General features: G+C 39.0%; 2 protein-coding genes across 3 annotated transcripts in view; one reads left to right on the plus strand and one right to left on the minus strand.

Annotated features, from left to right (window-relative positions):
* LOC124544692 (methionine--tRNA ligase, cytoplasmic) overlaps nt 1-11,782 on the minus strand; it is a 116,374-nt gene extending 104,592 nt beyond the window's left edge. For both annotated transcript variants that reach the window (XM_047123333.1, XM_047123332.1), the window contains exons 1-2: nt 11,517-11,782; nt 11,007-11,167 (exon numbers count right to left, since the gene is read on the minus strand). In XM_047123333.1, coding sequence (XP_046979289.1) covers nt 11,007-11,167; nt 11,517-11,619 — 264 coding nt within the window. In that variant the 5' untranslated portion in view covers nt 11,620-11,782. The remainder of the gene's footprint in view (nt 1-11,006; nt 11,168-11,516) is intronic.
* Nucleotides 11,783-11,887: 105 nt separating this feature from the next.
* LOC124545017 (probable ATP-dependent RNA helicase kurz) overlaps nt 11,888-18,911 on the plus strand; it is a 133,520-nt gene continuing 126,496 nt past the window's right edge. Inside the window, exon 1 of the mRNA XM_047123794.1 lies at nt 11,888-12,091. Coding sequence (XP_046979750.1) covers nt 12,011-12,091 — 81 coding nt within the window. The 5' untranslated portion in view covers nt 11,888-12,010. The remainder of the gene's footprint in view (nt 12,092-18,911) is intronic.

Genomic DNA, 18,911 nt, shown 5'->3' on the forward strand with positions numbered 1-18,911 from the left:
GTTGCTACTCACCATATAGCGGAGATGCTGAGTCGCAGATAGGCACAACAAAAACAGATTTTCACACTTGAAGCTTTCGGCCAATGACCTTTGTCAACAATACACACACACACACACACACACACACACACACACACACACACAAGCAACTCTTACTCATTACAGTCGTGTGTGAGTTGCGTTTGTATGAGTGTATGTACATATGTGTCTATTGTTGACAAAGGACATTGGTCGAAAGTTTTAAGTGTGAAAATCTTTTTGTTGTGCCTGTCTGTGGCTCAGCACCTCCGCTATATGGTGAGTAGCAACTTTCCTTCTCATAATATTGTTAACATGAATTAAAACATACCACAACCCTAAAAAAATCAACATCATTCTCTCTCTCTCTCTCTCTCTCTCTCTCTCTCTCTCTCTCTCTCTCTCTCTCTCTCACGCACGCACGTGCACACACACGCCATAAACTTAATGCCACTGTCATTTCTAAAAGTATTAATCAAGAAAGAAAACTGCAATGAAAATGTAAAATACTAGAGCAGAAATCATGGCCAGTTGATAACTAAACTAATAAAGGCTGAGCCAGCCACTCTGCACTAAAGCCTCTATCCCATGAGTTTAGTGTTGAGTTTGGACAATTCACAAAAATTTTAAATGCAGCCCTGGCTCATCTCAGCATCTGCTAAAATTAAGGGCAAATTGTAACTTAAGTCTATTCCATCCTCTAATCAGAATACAGATGCACCATTAAAATATGGTGCACTGACACACGTAAGCCACAGCCATCACAAATGGATGGGTCCTCCTGCCATATCTAAAAACTATGTGTAAGGGAGCTATATCCAACATCATGTCAAGTGAAAAAGTCTCTCCCCCCCCCCCCCCCCACTGCTTGTGTGACTGGAAGTAAGAGTGCCACAGACATATAGGTGGTTTCACGGCCTACAGCTTGTTGTCCTTCATTAACAGCCATTTTTCCTCCCACTTGTACATGATTTTCTAGCTCAACAGTGAATTCAAAGTCTGTAGGAGAATGGCACACATTGTTCAATTCTGTCTTTCGAAGAGGCATCCATGGCTGCATGTCAGCTTGCTCATTTCCCTTTATCCCTAAGTGTCCAGGTACCCAAGAGAATTCCACCACCCTGACAGATTAATGCAGCAAGAGAAAAGCTTCTGCAAAGCAGTGTTTGATAATTTCCTGACAAAATTCACTGATTTATGGTACTCTTGTTCACTATTAACCAAAAGTAGGCCTAAGCACAAACAGAAAAGCAAACAGCTAAAATGGTATACAGATGAGATGGCTCACATTAGGGAAGAGATTCTTAGACTGTACAGAATATATAAAAATTCTTGTAAATAAGGGCCTGAGCTGGATTGCACTTCTTACAGAGCTGATTTACAATTTAAAAAGTACTGCAAAGACAAACTGACACTGACCAAAAGCTTGCATGCAAACATTACATAGAAGGTGCTCCCAACAAATGCGAAGCAACATGGGACGTCATCAATCACGGGAAGTGCCAACACGCAAGATGTGCTTTCTAACGTCAGTGAGAGAGCTGAATGGCAAAATTAATCAAAATGGCACTTGAGCTTTAGATCTTCTTGGTGCTGAGTCACATAACAGGTATACCTGGAATGTTGTCACTCCAAGGATATTATAAAGCTGTGTCAAGGTTCTAAAACTACAGAAGACTGGACTGTTATTGGTTCTCTAAATATGTAATTAAAAAATAATACATCTCATCTGTCAACCTCTTTCTATCCTTTATTGTATGATTATATGATAGCGGAACAAACACTGGTAGCAGTTACTTCTGTAAAATATCTGGGAGTATGCGTGCGAAACGATTTGAAGTGGAATGATCATATAAAATTAATTGTTGGTAAGGCGGGTACCAGGTTGAGATTCATTGGGAGAGTGCTTAGAAAATGTAGTCCATCAACAAAGGAGGTGGCTTACAAAACACTCGTTCGACCTATACTTGAGTATTGCTCATCAGTGTGGGATCCGTACCAGATCGGTCTGACGGAGGAGATAGAGAAGATCCAAAGAAGAGCGGCGCGTTTCGTCACAGGGTTATTTGGTAACCGTGATAGCGTTACGGAGATGTTTAATAAACTCAAGTGGCAGACTCTGCAAGAGAGGCACTCTGCATCGCGGTGTAGCTTGCTCGCCAGGTTTCGAGAGGGTGCGTTTCTGGATGAGGTATCGAATATATTGCTTCCCCCTACTTATACCTCCCGAGGAGATCACGAATGTAAAATTAGAGAGATTAGAGTGCGCACGGAGGCTTTCAGACAGTCGTTCTTCCCGCGAACCATACGCGACTGGAATAGGAAAGGGAGGTAATGACAGTGGCACGTAAAGTGCCCTCCGCCACACACCGTTGGGTGGCTTGCGGAGTATCAATGTAGATGTAGATGTAGATCAGGGTTGCCACAAGTTTCCCCTAGTGAAATTCCCTTATTTCCAGACCACTTTTAGCATTTTTCCCAAACAAATTTTGAGATCTTAGGGGTAAGTTAAGACATAAGTTGACAATCTGTCTCTGCAGCCATGGTACAAGAAACACTAGCGCAAACGAGGAAATATCTATTTTAAAACAAAGCAAACTTGCAAGCAGATGGCGTTTTCTGATGTGAGCAGAAATCTTAAGAACTAACATCAACATCTTTTGTAATTAATTGTCTTTAGATGGAGAATGACCAGTAATGTTATTTTGTTTCAATAAAATGAAACACATTTAGTGACAAAAATACGCATTTCCTTGGAGTCGCAAGACGGATTTTAAATACCCGATTTCAGAAATAATGCCAGAAAAAAGTAGGCTTCTTGAAAGAAATGCCGAATTACAAGAGTTAATACAAAGGAGGGACATAGTAAAATTTGTGTAACAACAGCGAATACAATGGCTAGGACACTTGCAGAGAATGGCAGAGGATTAATTCAAAAGAAAATGATGAAAGGTGTGCCTATTCAGCTAGGCAAAAAGGGAGATCTAGAAGAAGATGGACTGATGATGTAATAGCAGATCCCTCCTGTATGGGAGTCCGGGGTTGGAAAAGAGCAGCAAATAACTGACAAGTGTGGAGGAAGATTGTTGAAGAAGCCAAGGCTCACCAAGGGCTGTAGCACTACGGAAGAAGAAGAAAAATCACAATAATGAACAAAGTTAAACCTAAGGAACCATGCGTCCTTCTTTTTTAAAGAGACTATACACCCTCATAATACCAGATGCAGACTGAACATTAGTATACTGATACACAGGCTCACAAAGACTCCAAATCCTCATAAAATAACATGATTAAACTTTTTAAAAAGCTTCCAATATCTGCTTGGGCACTGTCTCATAATATTTTCAAAGTTATGATATATTACTGTTTACTCAAACTCCCATTTTACAAGATAGCTGAAGTACTTAAAATAAAATAATTCACATTAATACTTAAGGCTAAAGTCTAGATCAGGACCAGCAACAGTCACAGTGGTGCTCACCTACTGGTCATAGATTGCAAATGCGTTAGTTCATGTAGCCAGTGAGATGATTCTTTGACATAATCAATGAGTGGCGAGAAGAGAGGGAATGTACAGGGTGATTATAATTAAAGTTAAACTTTCAAACCCCTGTAGAAATGACACCACTCATCCGAATGACGTCAAATCGCAACGGAATATTATCAAAGTAGGGGAAAAACGTATGGCAGAAGAAAAATAAATAGCTACAAAATGTAACTATAGATAGCGCTGTAAGCATCATAATTTAATAGTGGTCTATGACAAATGAATCATACAACAATACCTAAGGTGTATGTTTGACGTTAAACAAAATGTACTACTCAGTGTGCATGGGTGTACAGGTGTGATACCGTTAATTGCGTAAGCCCATCCAGCATGGCAACTTCATATCACATTGGATGGTGGGAAAAATCAGTTTTTAATTGTCCTGAGGCCAAAAACCACACAAAAAGCATCACTCAAATCGGTTTTTAATTGTCCTGAGGCCAAAAACTCTATAAAAAACATCAATTACATCAGTTTTTAAATAACCTGAGACCATAAACTGCAGAAAAAGCATCAATACCATCAGTTTTTAATTGCCCTGAGGCCAAAAACCGCATAAAAAGCATCAATTAAAATCAAATCAGATTATTAATTTCCATGTGACTGGCACAAAACATGTTCAATGTGCTCTCCACCATTTTCTGCAACAAGTTGAAATCGAGAAACAGCATGTTTCACAACTGATCGAAGTGTTTCCGGGGTCACATTCAGAATGTGTTGCCAGTGTGTGTCTTCAATACAGCAAAGTTTGCAGTCAGAACGCTGAACACACCATCTTTCAGACAGTCCCACAGCCAGAAGTCACATGGATTAAGATCAGGTGATTGAGACGGACAGTCTGTATGGAAATGGTGGTTGATAATTCTAACATTTTCAAGATGGCGCTTCAGCAGCTGATTAACTGGATTTGCAATGTGCGGAGGTGCGTCATCTTGCATAAAAATGATACCATCCACACATCCCCACTGTTGGAGAGCTGGAATGACGTGGCTGTGCAAAAGACCCTCATAGTGCTTACCAGTGACAGTACAGGTAACAGGACCGGAAGCACCTGTCTCTTCGAAAAAATATGGCCCTATGACAAATGATGGTGTAAACCCACACCACACAGTGACCTTTTCAGGATGAAGTGGTACTGGTTAATTCATGTGTGGACTTTCCATTGCCCACATTCGACAATTCTGTGTATTGAGATGTCCTGTCAGATGGAAGTTGGCTTCGTCTGTCCACGATCAATCATTATCCACTGTGATGTGAGCAAGAAATTCTAAAGCAAAGGTCTCTCTTGCTGGCAGATCAACGGGAAGTAACTAGTGCACATGGGTAATTTTGAGTGATAGCAAAGAAAAATGTAGGATTTTACACACCATGCTCATGGGTATGTCCAATGTTCGGGCAATTCTCCATGCACCACACGTCTGCACGCCACCATTCATCACCTCCTGCATTGCTGTGGCCACTGCTTCCACTAATGTCAAATCAATTCATTTCCTCCCTCCACCAGGTTACACGCCACACCAAAAGAACCTATATTTCTGAATTTCCGAATCATTTTCTTCCGACCCATGGCAGGCATCAGAACAACACCTTTTTTCAAACCCTTCAGTGTCCGGAACCTCTGAAGAGTGATGTGTGCACAGTCACCAATCTTGTAATACAGCTTTACAAGCAGAGCACAATCCTGCATTAAGACAGTCGTAGCGAACGTCACAGACACGAAAGAAGGAAAAGCCTTGTACCCGACATGTTTATACCAACTTCAATGGGCCGTGTGCATGACAGGTGTTTTCACTTACATATACTGACACATACGGCACCATCTATTAGTCAATTTTCATACCATCTTTTTTTCTTCTGCCATGCGTTTTCCCTATTCTCCGATAATATTCCGTTGCAATTTGACGTCATTCTGACCAGTGGTGTTACTTCTACAGCATTTTGAAAGTTTAACTTTAATTACAATCACCCTGTACTTCTAGCACTGAATTTGAAAGCATCATCTTGTTTACTGTTTTTCAGTGTGTTAGTGAGGTTCGAGAGAAATATTTTGTGATCATGGCAGTGATTGCTACGAAGTGGAGTGATTTAGTGCTGCAGGTTGATATAATCCGTTGGTGCATGTCTCATGGATTAATTGCAGAGAGCCAGCTGCTGTAGCCAAGCGGTTCTAGGAGCTTCAGTCTGGAACCGCGCTGCTGCTCCGGTCGCAAGTTTGAATCCTGCCTCATGCATGGATGTGAGTGATGTCCTTAGGTTAGTTAGGTTTAAGTAGTTCTAAGTCTAGGGGACTGATGACAGATGTTAAGTCCCACAGTGCTTAGAGCTAGTTGAACCATTTGCATTGCAGAGACATAAAAATGTATCAAATGTGGTGGCGAAATGAATACTGAATCGATCTGCATGAGCACACTGAGTCTGGATCAATGTTTTTTAATTAAATCATGGGAGAAGGTAAGTGGATCAGTGTTTATTAATAATAGAGATACGTGTTACGTATATTAATTGATCCTCCTACCTTCTTCCATGATGAATTTAAAAAAAAACATTTATATACTTACTCAGTCTAGAGAAATAATTCACTGCTTTTTCAAATAAACCACAGGTTGTGACACTATCCCTGGTTTTCAGATACTAGCACAGTTTAAATAGATGCACCTCAAACAAGGATCAATTAAATTTATAATCCTCGCTCTTTCTTTTGAGTGTATTACTTGGAAACACATCACCTACTTACTGCTCTCCCACTGGCTGTATAACACAAACAGCTGACACACTTACCTTCCTTTGTTCCCATCATACCTCACAGCAAGCACTTATAACATTACTGCTCAAAACATGTAGGTATGCCAATGCCCCTATTCTATCTAGACTTTTACCTACTTAATGTTCAAACCTATTCCACTGTGCATGATCAATGGTGAATACAGAGCATTGAACTACTCCCTCCAAACACCATCGCGCATGATCCCACCCCTATACACAACACAAATCTCAGCAGCATTGACTCCTTCTGCCTGAAAAATCTTAAACATGGCTGTGATTCAGTAACTGTATAAATGTGAAGAGGTTGAAAAAAAATCAGTTAACTGACATATGCTGAATGTAATCTGGCTGCAGTGTTAAGCCACGGCATGTGATGTTTCTGGGATTTTATATCAATTTTACATATGACAAGAGCCATTCAGCTTCAGCTAATTTAATTTACTACCATGAACCATGGACCATGCCGTTGGTGGGGAGGCTTGCGTGCCTCAGCGATACAGATAGCCGTACCGTAGGTGCAACCACAACGGAGGGGTATCTGTTGAGAGGCCAGACAAACGTGTGGTTCCTGAAGAGGGGCAGCAGCCTTTTCAGTAGTTGCAAGGGCAACAGTCTGGATGATTGACTGATCTGGCCTTGTAACAATAACCAAAACGGCCTTGCTGTGCTGGTACTGCGAACGGCTGAAAGCAAGGGGAAACTACAGCCGTAATTTTTCCCGAGGGCATGCAGCTTTACTGTATGATTAAATGATGATGGCGTCCTCTTGGGTAAAATAGTCCCCCATTCGGATCTCCGGGCGGGGACTACTCAAGAGGATGTCGTTATCAGGAGAAAAAAAACTGGCGTTCTATGGATCGGAGCGTGGAATGTCAGATCCCTTAATCGGGCAGGTAGGTTAGAAAATTTAAAAAGGGAAATGGATAGGTTAAAGTTAGATATAGTGGGAATCAGTGAAGTTCGGTGGCAGGAGGAACAAGACTTCTGGTCAGGTGACTACAGGGTTATAAACACAAAATCAAATAGGGGTAATGCAGGAGTAGGTTTAATAATGAATAGGAAAATAGGAATGCGGGTAAGCTACTACAAACAGCATAGTGAACGCATTATTGTGGCCAAGAAATATACGAAGTCCACACCTACTACAGTACAAGTTTATATGCCAACTAGCTCTGCAGATGACGAAGAAATTGAAGAAATGTATGATGAAATAAAAGAAATTATTCAGATAGTGAAGGGAGATGAAAATTTAATAGTCATGGGTGACCGGAATTCGAGTGTAGGAAAAGGGAGAGAAGGAAACGTAGTAGGTGAATATGGATTGGGGGTAAGAAATGAAAGAGGAAGACGCCTGGTAGAATTTTGCACAGAGCACAACATAATCATAGTTAACACTTGGTTTAAGAACCATGAAAGAAGGTTGTATACATGGAAGAACCCTGGAGATACTAAAAGGTATCAGATAGATTATATAATGGTAAGACAGAGATTTAGGAACCAGGTTTTAAATTGTAAGACATTTCCAGGGGCAGATGTGGACTCTGACCACAATCTATTGGTTATGACCTGTAGATTAAAACTGAAGAAACTGCAAAAAGGTGGGAATTTAAGGAGATGGGACCTGGATAAACTGAAAGAACCAGAGGTTGTACAGAGTTTCAGGGAGAGCATAAGGGAACAATTGACAAGAATGGGGGGAAAAAATACAGTAGAAGAAGAATGGGTAGCTTTGAGGGATGAAGTAGTGAAGGCAGCAGAGGATCAAGTAGGTAAAAAGACGAGGACTAGTAGAAATCCTTGGGTAACAGAAGAAATATTGAATTTAATTGATGAAAGGAGAAAATATAAAAATGCAGTAAATGAAGCAGGCAAAAAGGAATACAAACGTCTCAAAAATGATATCGACAGGAAGTGCAAAATGGCTAAGCAGGGATGGCTAGCGGACAAATGTAAGGATGTAGAGACTTATCTCACTAGGGGTAAGATAGATACTGCCTACAGGAAAATTAAAGAGACCTTTGGAGATAAGAGAACCACTTGTATGAATATCAAGAGCTCAGATGGAAACCCAGTTCTAAGCAAAGAAGGGAAGGCAGAAAGGTGGAAGGAGTATATAGAGGGTCTATACAAGGGCGATGAACTTGAGGACAATATTATGGAAATGGAAGAGGATGTAGATGAAGATGAAATGGGAGATACGATACTGCGTGAAGAGTTTGACAGAGCTCTGAAAGACATGAGTCGAAACAAGGGCGCGGGAGTAGACAACATTCCATTGGAACTATTGACGCCCTTGGGAGAGCCAGTCCTGACAAAACTCTACCATCTGGTGAGCAAGATGTATGAAACATGTGAAATACCCTCAGACTTAAAGAAGAATATAATAATTCCAATCGCAAAGAAATCTGGTGTTGACAGATGTGAAAATTACCGAACAATCAGTTTAATAAGCCACAGCTGCAAAATACTAACACGAATTCTTTACAGACGAATGGAAAAACTAGTAGAAGCCGACCTCGGGGAAGATCAGTTAGGATTCCGTAGAAACACTGGAACACGTGAGGCAATACTGACCTTACGACTTATCTTAGAAGAAAGATTAAGAAAAGGCAAACCTACGTTTCTAGCATTTGTAGACTTAGAGCTTTTGACAATGTTGACTGGAATACTCTATTTCAAGCTCTAAAGGTGGCAGGGGTAAAATACAGGGAGCGGCAGGCTATTTACAATTTGTACAGAAACCAGATGGCAGTTATAAGAGTCGAGGGACATGAAAGGGAAGCTGTGGTTGGGAAGGGAGTAAGACAGATTGTAGTCTCTCCCCGATGTTATTCAATCTGTATATTGAGCAAGCAGTAAAGGAAACAAAAGAAAAATTCGGAGTAGGTATTAAAATTCATGGAGAAGAAATAAAAACTTTGAGGTTCGCCGATGACATTGTAATTCTGTCAGAGACAGCAAAGGACTTGGAAGAGCAGTTGAATGGAATGGACAGTGTCTTGAAAAGAGGATATAAGATAACATCAACAAAAGCAAAACAAGGATACTGGAATGTAGTCTAATTAAGTCGGGTGATGCTGAGGGAATTAGATTAGGAAATGAGACACTTAAAGTAGTAAAGGAGTTTTGCTATTTGGAGAGCAAAATAACTGATGATGGTCGAAGTAGAGAGGATATAAAATGTAGGCTGGCAATGGCAAGGAAAGCGTTTCTGAAGAAGAGAAATTTGTTAACATCCAGTATTGATTTAAGTGTCAGGAAGTCATTTCTGAAAGTATTTGTATGGAGTGTAGCCATGTATGGAAGTGAAACATGGACAATAAATAGTTTGGACAAGAAGAGAATAGAAGCTTTCGAAATGTGGTGCTACAGAAGAATGCTGAAGATTAGATGGGTAGACCACATAACTAATGAGGAAGTATTGAATAGGATTGGGGAGAAGAGAAGTTTGTGGCACAACTTGACCAGAAGAAGGGATCGGTTGGTAGGACATGTTCTGAGGCATCAAGGGATCACCAATTTAGTATTGGAGGGCAGCGTGGAGGGTAAAAATCGTAGAGGGAGACCAAGAGATGAATACACTAAGCAGATTCAGAAGGATGTAGGTTGCAGTAGGTACTGGGAGATGAAGAGGCTTGCACAGGATAGAGTAGCATGGAGAGCTGCATCAAACCAGTCTCAGGACTGAAGACCACAACAACAACAACCATGTGATGTAACAAAGAACCCTCCTCCTGAAGGAGATATTTTTGCTAACATCAAAACCTACGTCATGGGTTAATCGAACCTTTGGTTTGCAACTGGTTGGCTGATTATTATTTTTTTTATTTTTTTTTTCAGTCTCCTCCCCCTGGTTGCATGAAGTGACTGACAGAACATACTTCATAACTGGCAGGCGACATAGTACAGCATTCAGTTTCAGTCAACTACTACTTACGCACACTGATAAACAAAAGAGAGTGCCGAGTGATGCAACATGAGCTATGGAGTCTCCTTTCCAACCAAACGAGCACAATAAGTCTCCAAGAAATGGATAATTTTTAGTGGTCAATCAGAAGTATATTTAATACATCTGGTAGAGTATCTCATCCTCAGAAGGGCATGTCATTTGGTAAAGCTACACTGCAAAACTGAGATGTGGTTTAGTCTCAGGCTAATGTTATTTGTTTCCTTATGCTGTGTTTTATAAATGCAACAGTGCGTTTGAAGCTACCAGTACCTGCTATGCTAGTCTGCACAAAGCATGTAATCTTGAACCATCAACTTCACCAACTGTCAACCTTTTGTAATTCTCATTCAGGTATAAAAAACACACGAAGACACATGAAGCTATTTTTTACACAGATATTAGCTGTTGACCCATTTTTTTGTGCCTTAGTTCATAATATTATACCTTAAATAGGGAAGTAAGAAGCACACAACTAGCAGATCAGGTAAATATGCGATTAAAAATTCAATATTATCTGTTAAATGACAGTAACAGTACAGTTCCAAGTACGTGAAATGTAAATGTTTACTTGCCAGCATCAAATTTGTGGAACACGTAAAATCATTACTCAGCCTTTTCTCTTACCTTTCCTACCCTCTTCTTCCATAGAGTTCTTCATTTCCTTGGCATTATGCAACATCTTCACAACTACAAAAATATAGGATTTATCATTTTAAGAGTCTTTCTCACCTGTAGCTTAGTTGCTTCCCACTCCAGCCACTGGTCAACCCACAACCCATCTTCGTTTTTTGGCGGCACCAGTAACCTTGCGGCCGAATTTGCAGAGAAAAGAGTCGTCCCTGATTCCAATTGGAAAGTTGGCAAACGACGTGTAGCTCCAACTTTTCGATCTGTTAACAGTGTTACAATACGGAAAATCTAATATGACAGAACGATATAAGTTCATGGATTTAGAAAGACAGGTGTAAACTATATACTAAAAACATCTCACATTCCATCCGCCAAACAGTCAGCCGTTAAGATTAACAATGTAGCACGTCAGTTAGTGTACTATATGAACCATTTCAATTTAGTTCAAATTTTAGTTATATCCACAACTATATCTGATGCAATAAGGAAGAACGTGGGCTTTCTGAGAACGAGGATTTTATAATGTAATGTAATTTCAGTTGGATGATAATAACTATATAAAGTGGTAAGTAGTGTTTGTTAATTAATATATTGATGTAAAAAACATACCTGCAGCAGGAATATTTTCCACGTGTATATTTTCTTTAGCAAAATTCGCGGCAACTGCAACTTTAAGGCAGGAAGGATCGGCGCCACTTGTGAAAATCCTCATCGCTTTTTAATTACAAAGACGTTTATACACTAAAAACTGTTAACACATGGGAAAATTGGAACTTTTACAAAACACGAACATTCGTTCAAACGTCAACACACGTGCCACATGGCTTACTAGCAATAGTAAATATTCCGATTTCCGAGATTGTGGTGAGCAAGCAATGTCGAATAATCGATATTGTGTCGACGATGTAGAGCAAATATCAATCGATCAAGTAATTCGAGTTAATGCAATGCATGCCATAGGTCGATCATAAAGAAATGTAAACAAGTTACAGTCGTGCTTGCACGATATTGCACGTGGATAAGCTTCATTGTCAGTACTTGCTACTTAGGTTACTTGTGTGTGTTATGTTTGTTTCTCGAGTGACAATAATTGAAATTTCGATATGGGTAAGAATAAAAAAGGATTTAACTGGAAAGCACGCGAAGTTGTCAAAACACACATTGACAATACACCAACCTCAAAGGTGAGTTGAAATGGGCAATTAATATTTATTTATATCCATTTCGTTAGGTACAGAATGTATACTTGTAAATAGGTCAGGAGATATTAATCTAACATTTACCTTGCATATTGCAGTACAAAACGTCAAATTGACAGTATTGATAGGCATAATGTTGTGTACATGTTTCTCTCGATTTATGTTTATGCCTTAAAGTTATTTACGTATCTTTTAACGAAGGTAACACACATACAAAAATTTATGACGCATTCAATGTATTCAAGTGATTTTTTGCATATATGCAGGAAATAATAACATTGCTGATATTTACTCGTATATTCCTCTACTTGATAAAATATTTTTCCCCATTAGATAGTCTTTACAAAGTTTCTGGAATGTCTTTCCACTCCTACTGTCCTGTGGCCTCTTAGGAAGATGCCTTATCTCGTCTACACCTGAATATTGAGGAACTTTTTTAAATAGAGCTACCTGTGTAACTGGCCTTTATTTCTTGTGTAATTGTATTTGTTGTAGTAATCAGTTGCCTCTGAATTAACGTAAATGACATTATTGTTCTGTATACGTACATTGATTAAATGTCAGTATTCTTAGAGTATGGAAGGCAGTTTTCCATGAGTCATTTTGAACAATGAAGGAACAACAGAACAGATGCTTAATGCACAATCTGTTATTGTGTACACAAACAATTTCAGAACCCTTATAGCTTCATCATCTGGTGTAAATTGTAATAATAAAAATATTCTATTACACGTGAATGGGAGCGATCCTCAAGTCTGAACAATCAGATAAGGAACTATGTGACAATTACTGAATTAAAACAAATTAAAAGAGATAATGAGATTTTACTCAACAAATAAAATCACCAAATTATCTGGTGTCATCCTCACTCCTATAATGTCATCAAAAGGGTAAAAGGGGCATCAGATTAGCAAATTAATTAAAGTGGGAAGTAACAGCAGAAAGGAGTTGAAACCATCACAACATAGAGGGGGAAGAGGGCCTGTACGTTTGAAAAACAAAGAAAAATAACATGTTATATGGACACTTTAATCTGCCTGGATGATGCCATAATTAGCTAAAATATTGGGATAATGGAAGCATCCGATTCCGCCCATCTGCTTTGACCAATGACGTCACCAATATGACGGAAACTACCATTCACAACTACTCCCATACCGCTCCTATGATGTCATCACATAAACATAACAACAAACACGAAAATAGATCAAAAAACCAACAAACAGATATGCCTTCAAAAATATAATGAAACTTAACGGACAAGCGGGGGAAATTGGGGGTTTTGGGTGGGGACAAACTAAATATAAACACACGTCAGTACACCAAACGATAAAAGACACTAAAATAACAAGCCCCCACAACCTTCCCAAATTCCACTACACACAAAAATCCACAGGAATCGATCATTTCCCTTGAAGTTCCAACAGAAACAACCAATACCACTCAAAAACTTCACCACCACCACACTCAATCCTGCCAAAAAAAAAAGGGCCTAGAAAAACAAAATTGGAATCGAACACTTCCCTTGACCTATATAGGTCAACTGCAGCAACCGATACCACACTATAAATCTCAAAACTTTCACCACCACCACACTTAATCCTACCACCAAAAAAACACATGGAAAATCAAAATTGGAATCGAACACTTCCTTTGACTTGTTATCCTTAAGATGTCTCCACACATAGCTGTCCCTGGTCCAAGATGCCAGAACTTTAGTAAGCCTCATTTCGTCACGACACACTGAACACTTCACGACTTCAGCCAACAGGCCGAATAGCCGAAGAAATTTTATTAGAGACAACGCACTGTCCCCCATCATTGCTGACAACCGAAAACTGTTGACCTTGTCAGTCATATCCATACATAACAAAGACATATCCAAAGCAATTTACCAAAATTCACACATGACGAACAGAAAAAAAACTGCAATAACATAGACATAACAAAATCAAAATCGTTAACTCACTGAAAAATATTCAGCTGAAAGCACGGTCACCACCGATACCACACACGTGCAATGCTACCATGTAAATGAACCCCAAACGCCACATAACACGCTATACATAAACACACCACCAGAAAGAACCACCGACCGCAACAATACGCCACCTATAAATACGCCACACATGCAGACTAAACCGAAAGCATCACCTAACACACAACACACACACACACACACACACACACACACACACACACGTGCCACCAGAGAGCACCACCGATCACATCAAAACAACACTTGCAAACATGCCACTCTCAGAAACTAAACTCCGCACCATCATGACATCACACAACACAACAGCCTTACATCACAGATCAAAGCTGACGGGTTGACCCAAAATATTTGTGTGGTACAGGTGTGTGTGTTCATTAATTATGTTTAGAGGATGGGAACGAAGACTTCTTAAGATTTCAATTTCTTCCAGAACATTGAGTATCTGACCTTTCTTTACAATCAGTTAAGTTATCACTAAGCTACTGCAGCTGGTGCTGGTCATCAGTTACATGCATTGTCAAAGTTTTCCTGGAATCGACCAGGTCTTTATGTTCTTTAAATATAGTAAAATTCCTGCCTGTCTGGAAAATGTATCTGCTCTTATACAACTGGCTTTTATTGCACTCAATATGATACACTGCAGGACAGGAAAAAGGATCCTTTTGGATTTCACAGTTCCTTAATCTACTTTCGATAATTTTTTTTTTTTTAAACCATGACAGAGTTATGTTGGCTGACATCAATTATGTTCCAATCCTCTCTGATTCATATCCATGATATGGAAACTTGTAAAATTTGTTCTTTCTCTTTTTATGTACTGCCTTCAGAGCGCTTCCCTTCCAGGATTTGCCCCCCCCCCCCTCCCCCCCCTTTTTTGCCAATGTTCTTTTATTTAATTTCTTGATCATAGACCTTGGATATCCAATTCATATGCCTCTGATGTTAGGGGAACATTATATAATGTGTTTAGGAGAGTCTGAAAGGCAGCAGTTTTATATTTAAATCTGGTGGTTTCATGTTACATTTGGAACAAAATTGGCAGTAGATTCTTTTCTTTACTTGTCAAACTCTACCTTGCTGCCATTTAAGGTGATCTGTAAGTCTGAATATGGCAAGGTTCTGATGGTGAACAGAGAAAGAAAACTTTCCATGGAATGTATTAAGTTTGTTATGTAAATTGTCATACTCTTCCTTGCTACCTCCATAAAGAACAAAAATGTCACCAATATAATGTTACCAATATATAACCTAAGTGGCCTCCTCCAGATACTTCATAAAAAACTCTCACTCAAAATGAGACATAAAAATATTCACAAAAATGCAAGCTATGGGAGAAGCCGTAGCCATACCCTGTTGCTGCATATGCACTTAGTCTTTAAAATAATTGAAATGTAGCAGCAAAGTTAAAATGTTAACAACCTCTTTGGTTTTGTTTGATGGCCTAACGCTAAATCTACTGAGGTTTTCAAGAATGAGCCACAGATTCCATCTGTAGGTACATTAGTATACATATTGCTGGCATCAAAGGTACCCATGTGAGTACTTACTGGAATGTTGGTATTTTTAAGAACTGTAATTAGATCTTCCCTGTTTTTATCACCCTAGACTTCCTGAAGTAAAAGTGTTTTTTAAGAAAACCCACAACAAATTTCTCAAGTTTGTAACTAGCTTTGCCAACTAACCCCATGCGTTGACAATCGGTCTCACTGGATGGTGTGGTTTATCTGACTTAATCATCGCCCGGACTCTAGGTGCTTTAGGGTTCATCATTAAAAGTTGTTTCTTCCATTTCTCACCCAGAAAACTCTTAGTTGCTTTTAGGACCTTCCTGATTTCATCAGAATACTTTTTTGTCTGATCTCTGCACTTAACATTGTCATTAGTAGCAATAAATTGCTCAGCTTTTTCCTCATAGGTACTTCTGCTGATAAAGGACAACAGCCATTTTCCCTTTGTCAGCACAGACAACTATGACATTGAGATAAGTTTTTTATTAAGTGACTTCAACATCGGTCATTCTCCTGTGTGATTAGTTCTAAACCCTCAGTTATCTTTTAAAATACTGTTTGTTTGCAAAGACAGCTCATTTTTAACAGGTACTGGGCCATTATCACTCTCTAAAGTGACAGTTATTTGAGCAGTTATCACAGATTCTTGTTCCTCGGATATATCCTCTTGTAGATTATGAGATAAACCCATATTTAGTAAACTCTCTCATCTTCATTAAAAGCAATAGCTGCCTAGGGTAAAATTCAAAGTCACATTTAGGAGATGACACAGCTCTAATTGGCCTAGACCTATTGCATAGTTTGTATAGTTTTGACAGGGATCTAGAATTAATGACCTCTTTGTAGTTATTGATGACATTCAGAATGTGACAGTACATTGTATCAAATTGGTTAGCACTTACGGCCTTGACAAAATTTGGGTAAGACAGGTACAAAGTCCTATTCAAAATTTCCTTCTTCTTATAGAGGGCCCTGATTTCACTGTTAATACACTCAGTGGTTTTCATGAACATCTTTTTCACATAATTAGTGATCACTTCATGTTGAAGACAATTTTTGTTGAATCTTATATGGACACAAGTGTGAGCTAACTTTACGTTACAATTATATAGTCCGTAAAAGGCCACTGTAGCCTTGCCAATTGTAAATGCACAAAGAGTTCTTCTTATTGGGCAGCTGTGACTGTACAAGTCCATTTTGAAAAATGAAGGAATCACCGAACAGTTGCTTAATCCACAAATACTAGCAAAGAGGGGGAGGGGAAGGATCATGGAACGGAATCACTCTGAAGGCAGTAGACAAAAAGAGAAAGAACAAGTTTAATGACATCCCATGTCATGTGTTCATATCAGAGAGGGCTGGAAAGAAACTGACGCCAACCAACATAACTCTGTCATTTCTCATATAAAAAAATTTGGGCAGTAAGTTAAGCAACCGTGAAGACCAAAAGTATCCTTTCTCCTATCCCGGAGTGTATCATATTGAGTGCAGTAAAAACCAGCTGTATAAGAGCAGATACATTGGCCAGATAGGCAGGAATTTTTATATGGGGTTTAAAGAACATGAACACCTGGCCAATCCCGGGTCAACTCTGATGATGCATTTGATTGACAGCCAGCATCAACTCCAGTGGGTTAACGATAATTTAACTGTCTTACACACGGCAGAGAAAGGTCAGATACTCAATGTTGTGGAAGAAATTGAAATCTTAAGAAGTCTTCATTCCCATTCTCTTGATACAATTAATCAACAAACAGACCTGTATCCCAAAAATATTTTAGTTAATCATGGCATCGTCCAGCCAGATTAAGGTGTGAATATAAAATAATATTTTTCCTTGTTTTTTAGATGTGCAGGTCTTCTACCTCTTAATGTTGTGATAGTTCCATCTCCATTCTACTTTTATTTCTCACTTTTCCACTTCAGATAATTCACTAATCTAATGTATGTTTCATACATTGGGCCATGTGCGGCTTCAGTACCACAGCCAGTATTTACTGTTATACAGTTTTCCTGTTTGTTTACCTGGTCACACAGCACAAGGGGCACAGTTGTTATGGAATTTTTGAAGTAATTCTACGCAATATGTGATCCCCCTCCCCTTATTTATTGCATTTTACATATATCGTTATTTTGGTAACTTTTGGTGTCAGATTTCTTAGGTCCCTTTCACCATTTGACATGGAACTTTTGGTTCCATGATAATATTTGGATGAGGACGATGTCACATGATTAGGTGATTTATTTAAGTAATGTTCTTTCCTCTCTTTTAATTTGTTCTTACTCAGAAATTTTAGTTGCAAAGTTCCTTATCTGTTGTTTCAGACTTGAGGATCCCCTTCCATTCACTTATAACAGAATATTTTTATTATTACAGTTTACACCAGATAATGAAACTTTAAGAATTCTGAAACTGGTCACGTCCACAATAAAAGATGGTAGCTTAAGCAATTGTTCTGCAGTTTCTTCATTCTCCAAAATGGACTTGTAGAGTTGTGGCTGCCCCATGAGAAGAACTCTTTCTGCATGAGTCAGTTTCTTTTCTTCTTTTTCCCTTCTTCTTCTTTTTGTTTTTGGGAGGGGGGGGGTGGTCTTAATTGCCTTTTTTCTCCTTCAATACAGAATTGTATTATCGTTGTTGGAAGTTCCCCAAACAGTAATTCCATACAGTGGTTCAACAAGATCATGCCACACTGTACGTAAAAATAGTTTGTTAGCTTAATGCGCACGCTGTTTGATGATGGAACATTACACCATCATTTATGATAGGCATTATCTGTATGTTTCTAGCATTGGTGCTTATTGTTAGATCCGATCTTTTTTCTGTTTGTGATCACTATGAATGATTATTGTCATTTTTAGATTTATAATTAAATCATTCTGTATTTGCCACGGGGACTAGTGTAGCAGGGGATACAACCCGTCGGCTTTGGACATTGACGTCACAAGTCGCCAATCGAGAAGCGATTCTTCTTAGTGTTGTAGCTCCCTTCAGTGGCTGATAAGTGTTTTTTGGCTTTTTAAAAAAAAAATCTCACGAGATAGAATAAACAGATCCACTTTATTAAGCAATCAGTAAAAAAAAAACGAAACTGAAACATAACAGCAAAAGCGAAAATGGTAAACTGCTATCTGGCGACTTGTGACGTCATTGTCCAAAGCCGACGGGTTGTATCCCCTTGCCACGGTATTGTATCATTTGTTGTAATATCTAAATGCCCTTCTTTCCATTGTTTCCAGAGTTTCTTCTACATTTACTCATGTCATGTCATCAGCATACAGTATTTTTTGACTGTTG

Source organism: Schistocerca americana, chromosome 8 (assembly GCF_021461395.2).
Source record: "Schistocerca americana isolate TAMUIC-IGC-003095 chromosome 8, iqSchAmer2.1, whole genome shotgun sequence".
Taxonomy (NCBI): Eukaryota; Metazoa; Arthropoda; class Insecta; order Orthoptera; family Acrididae; genus Schistocerca; species Schistocerca americana.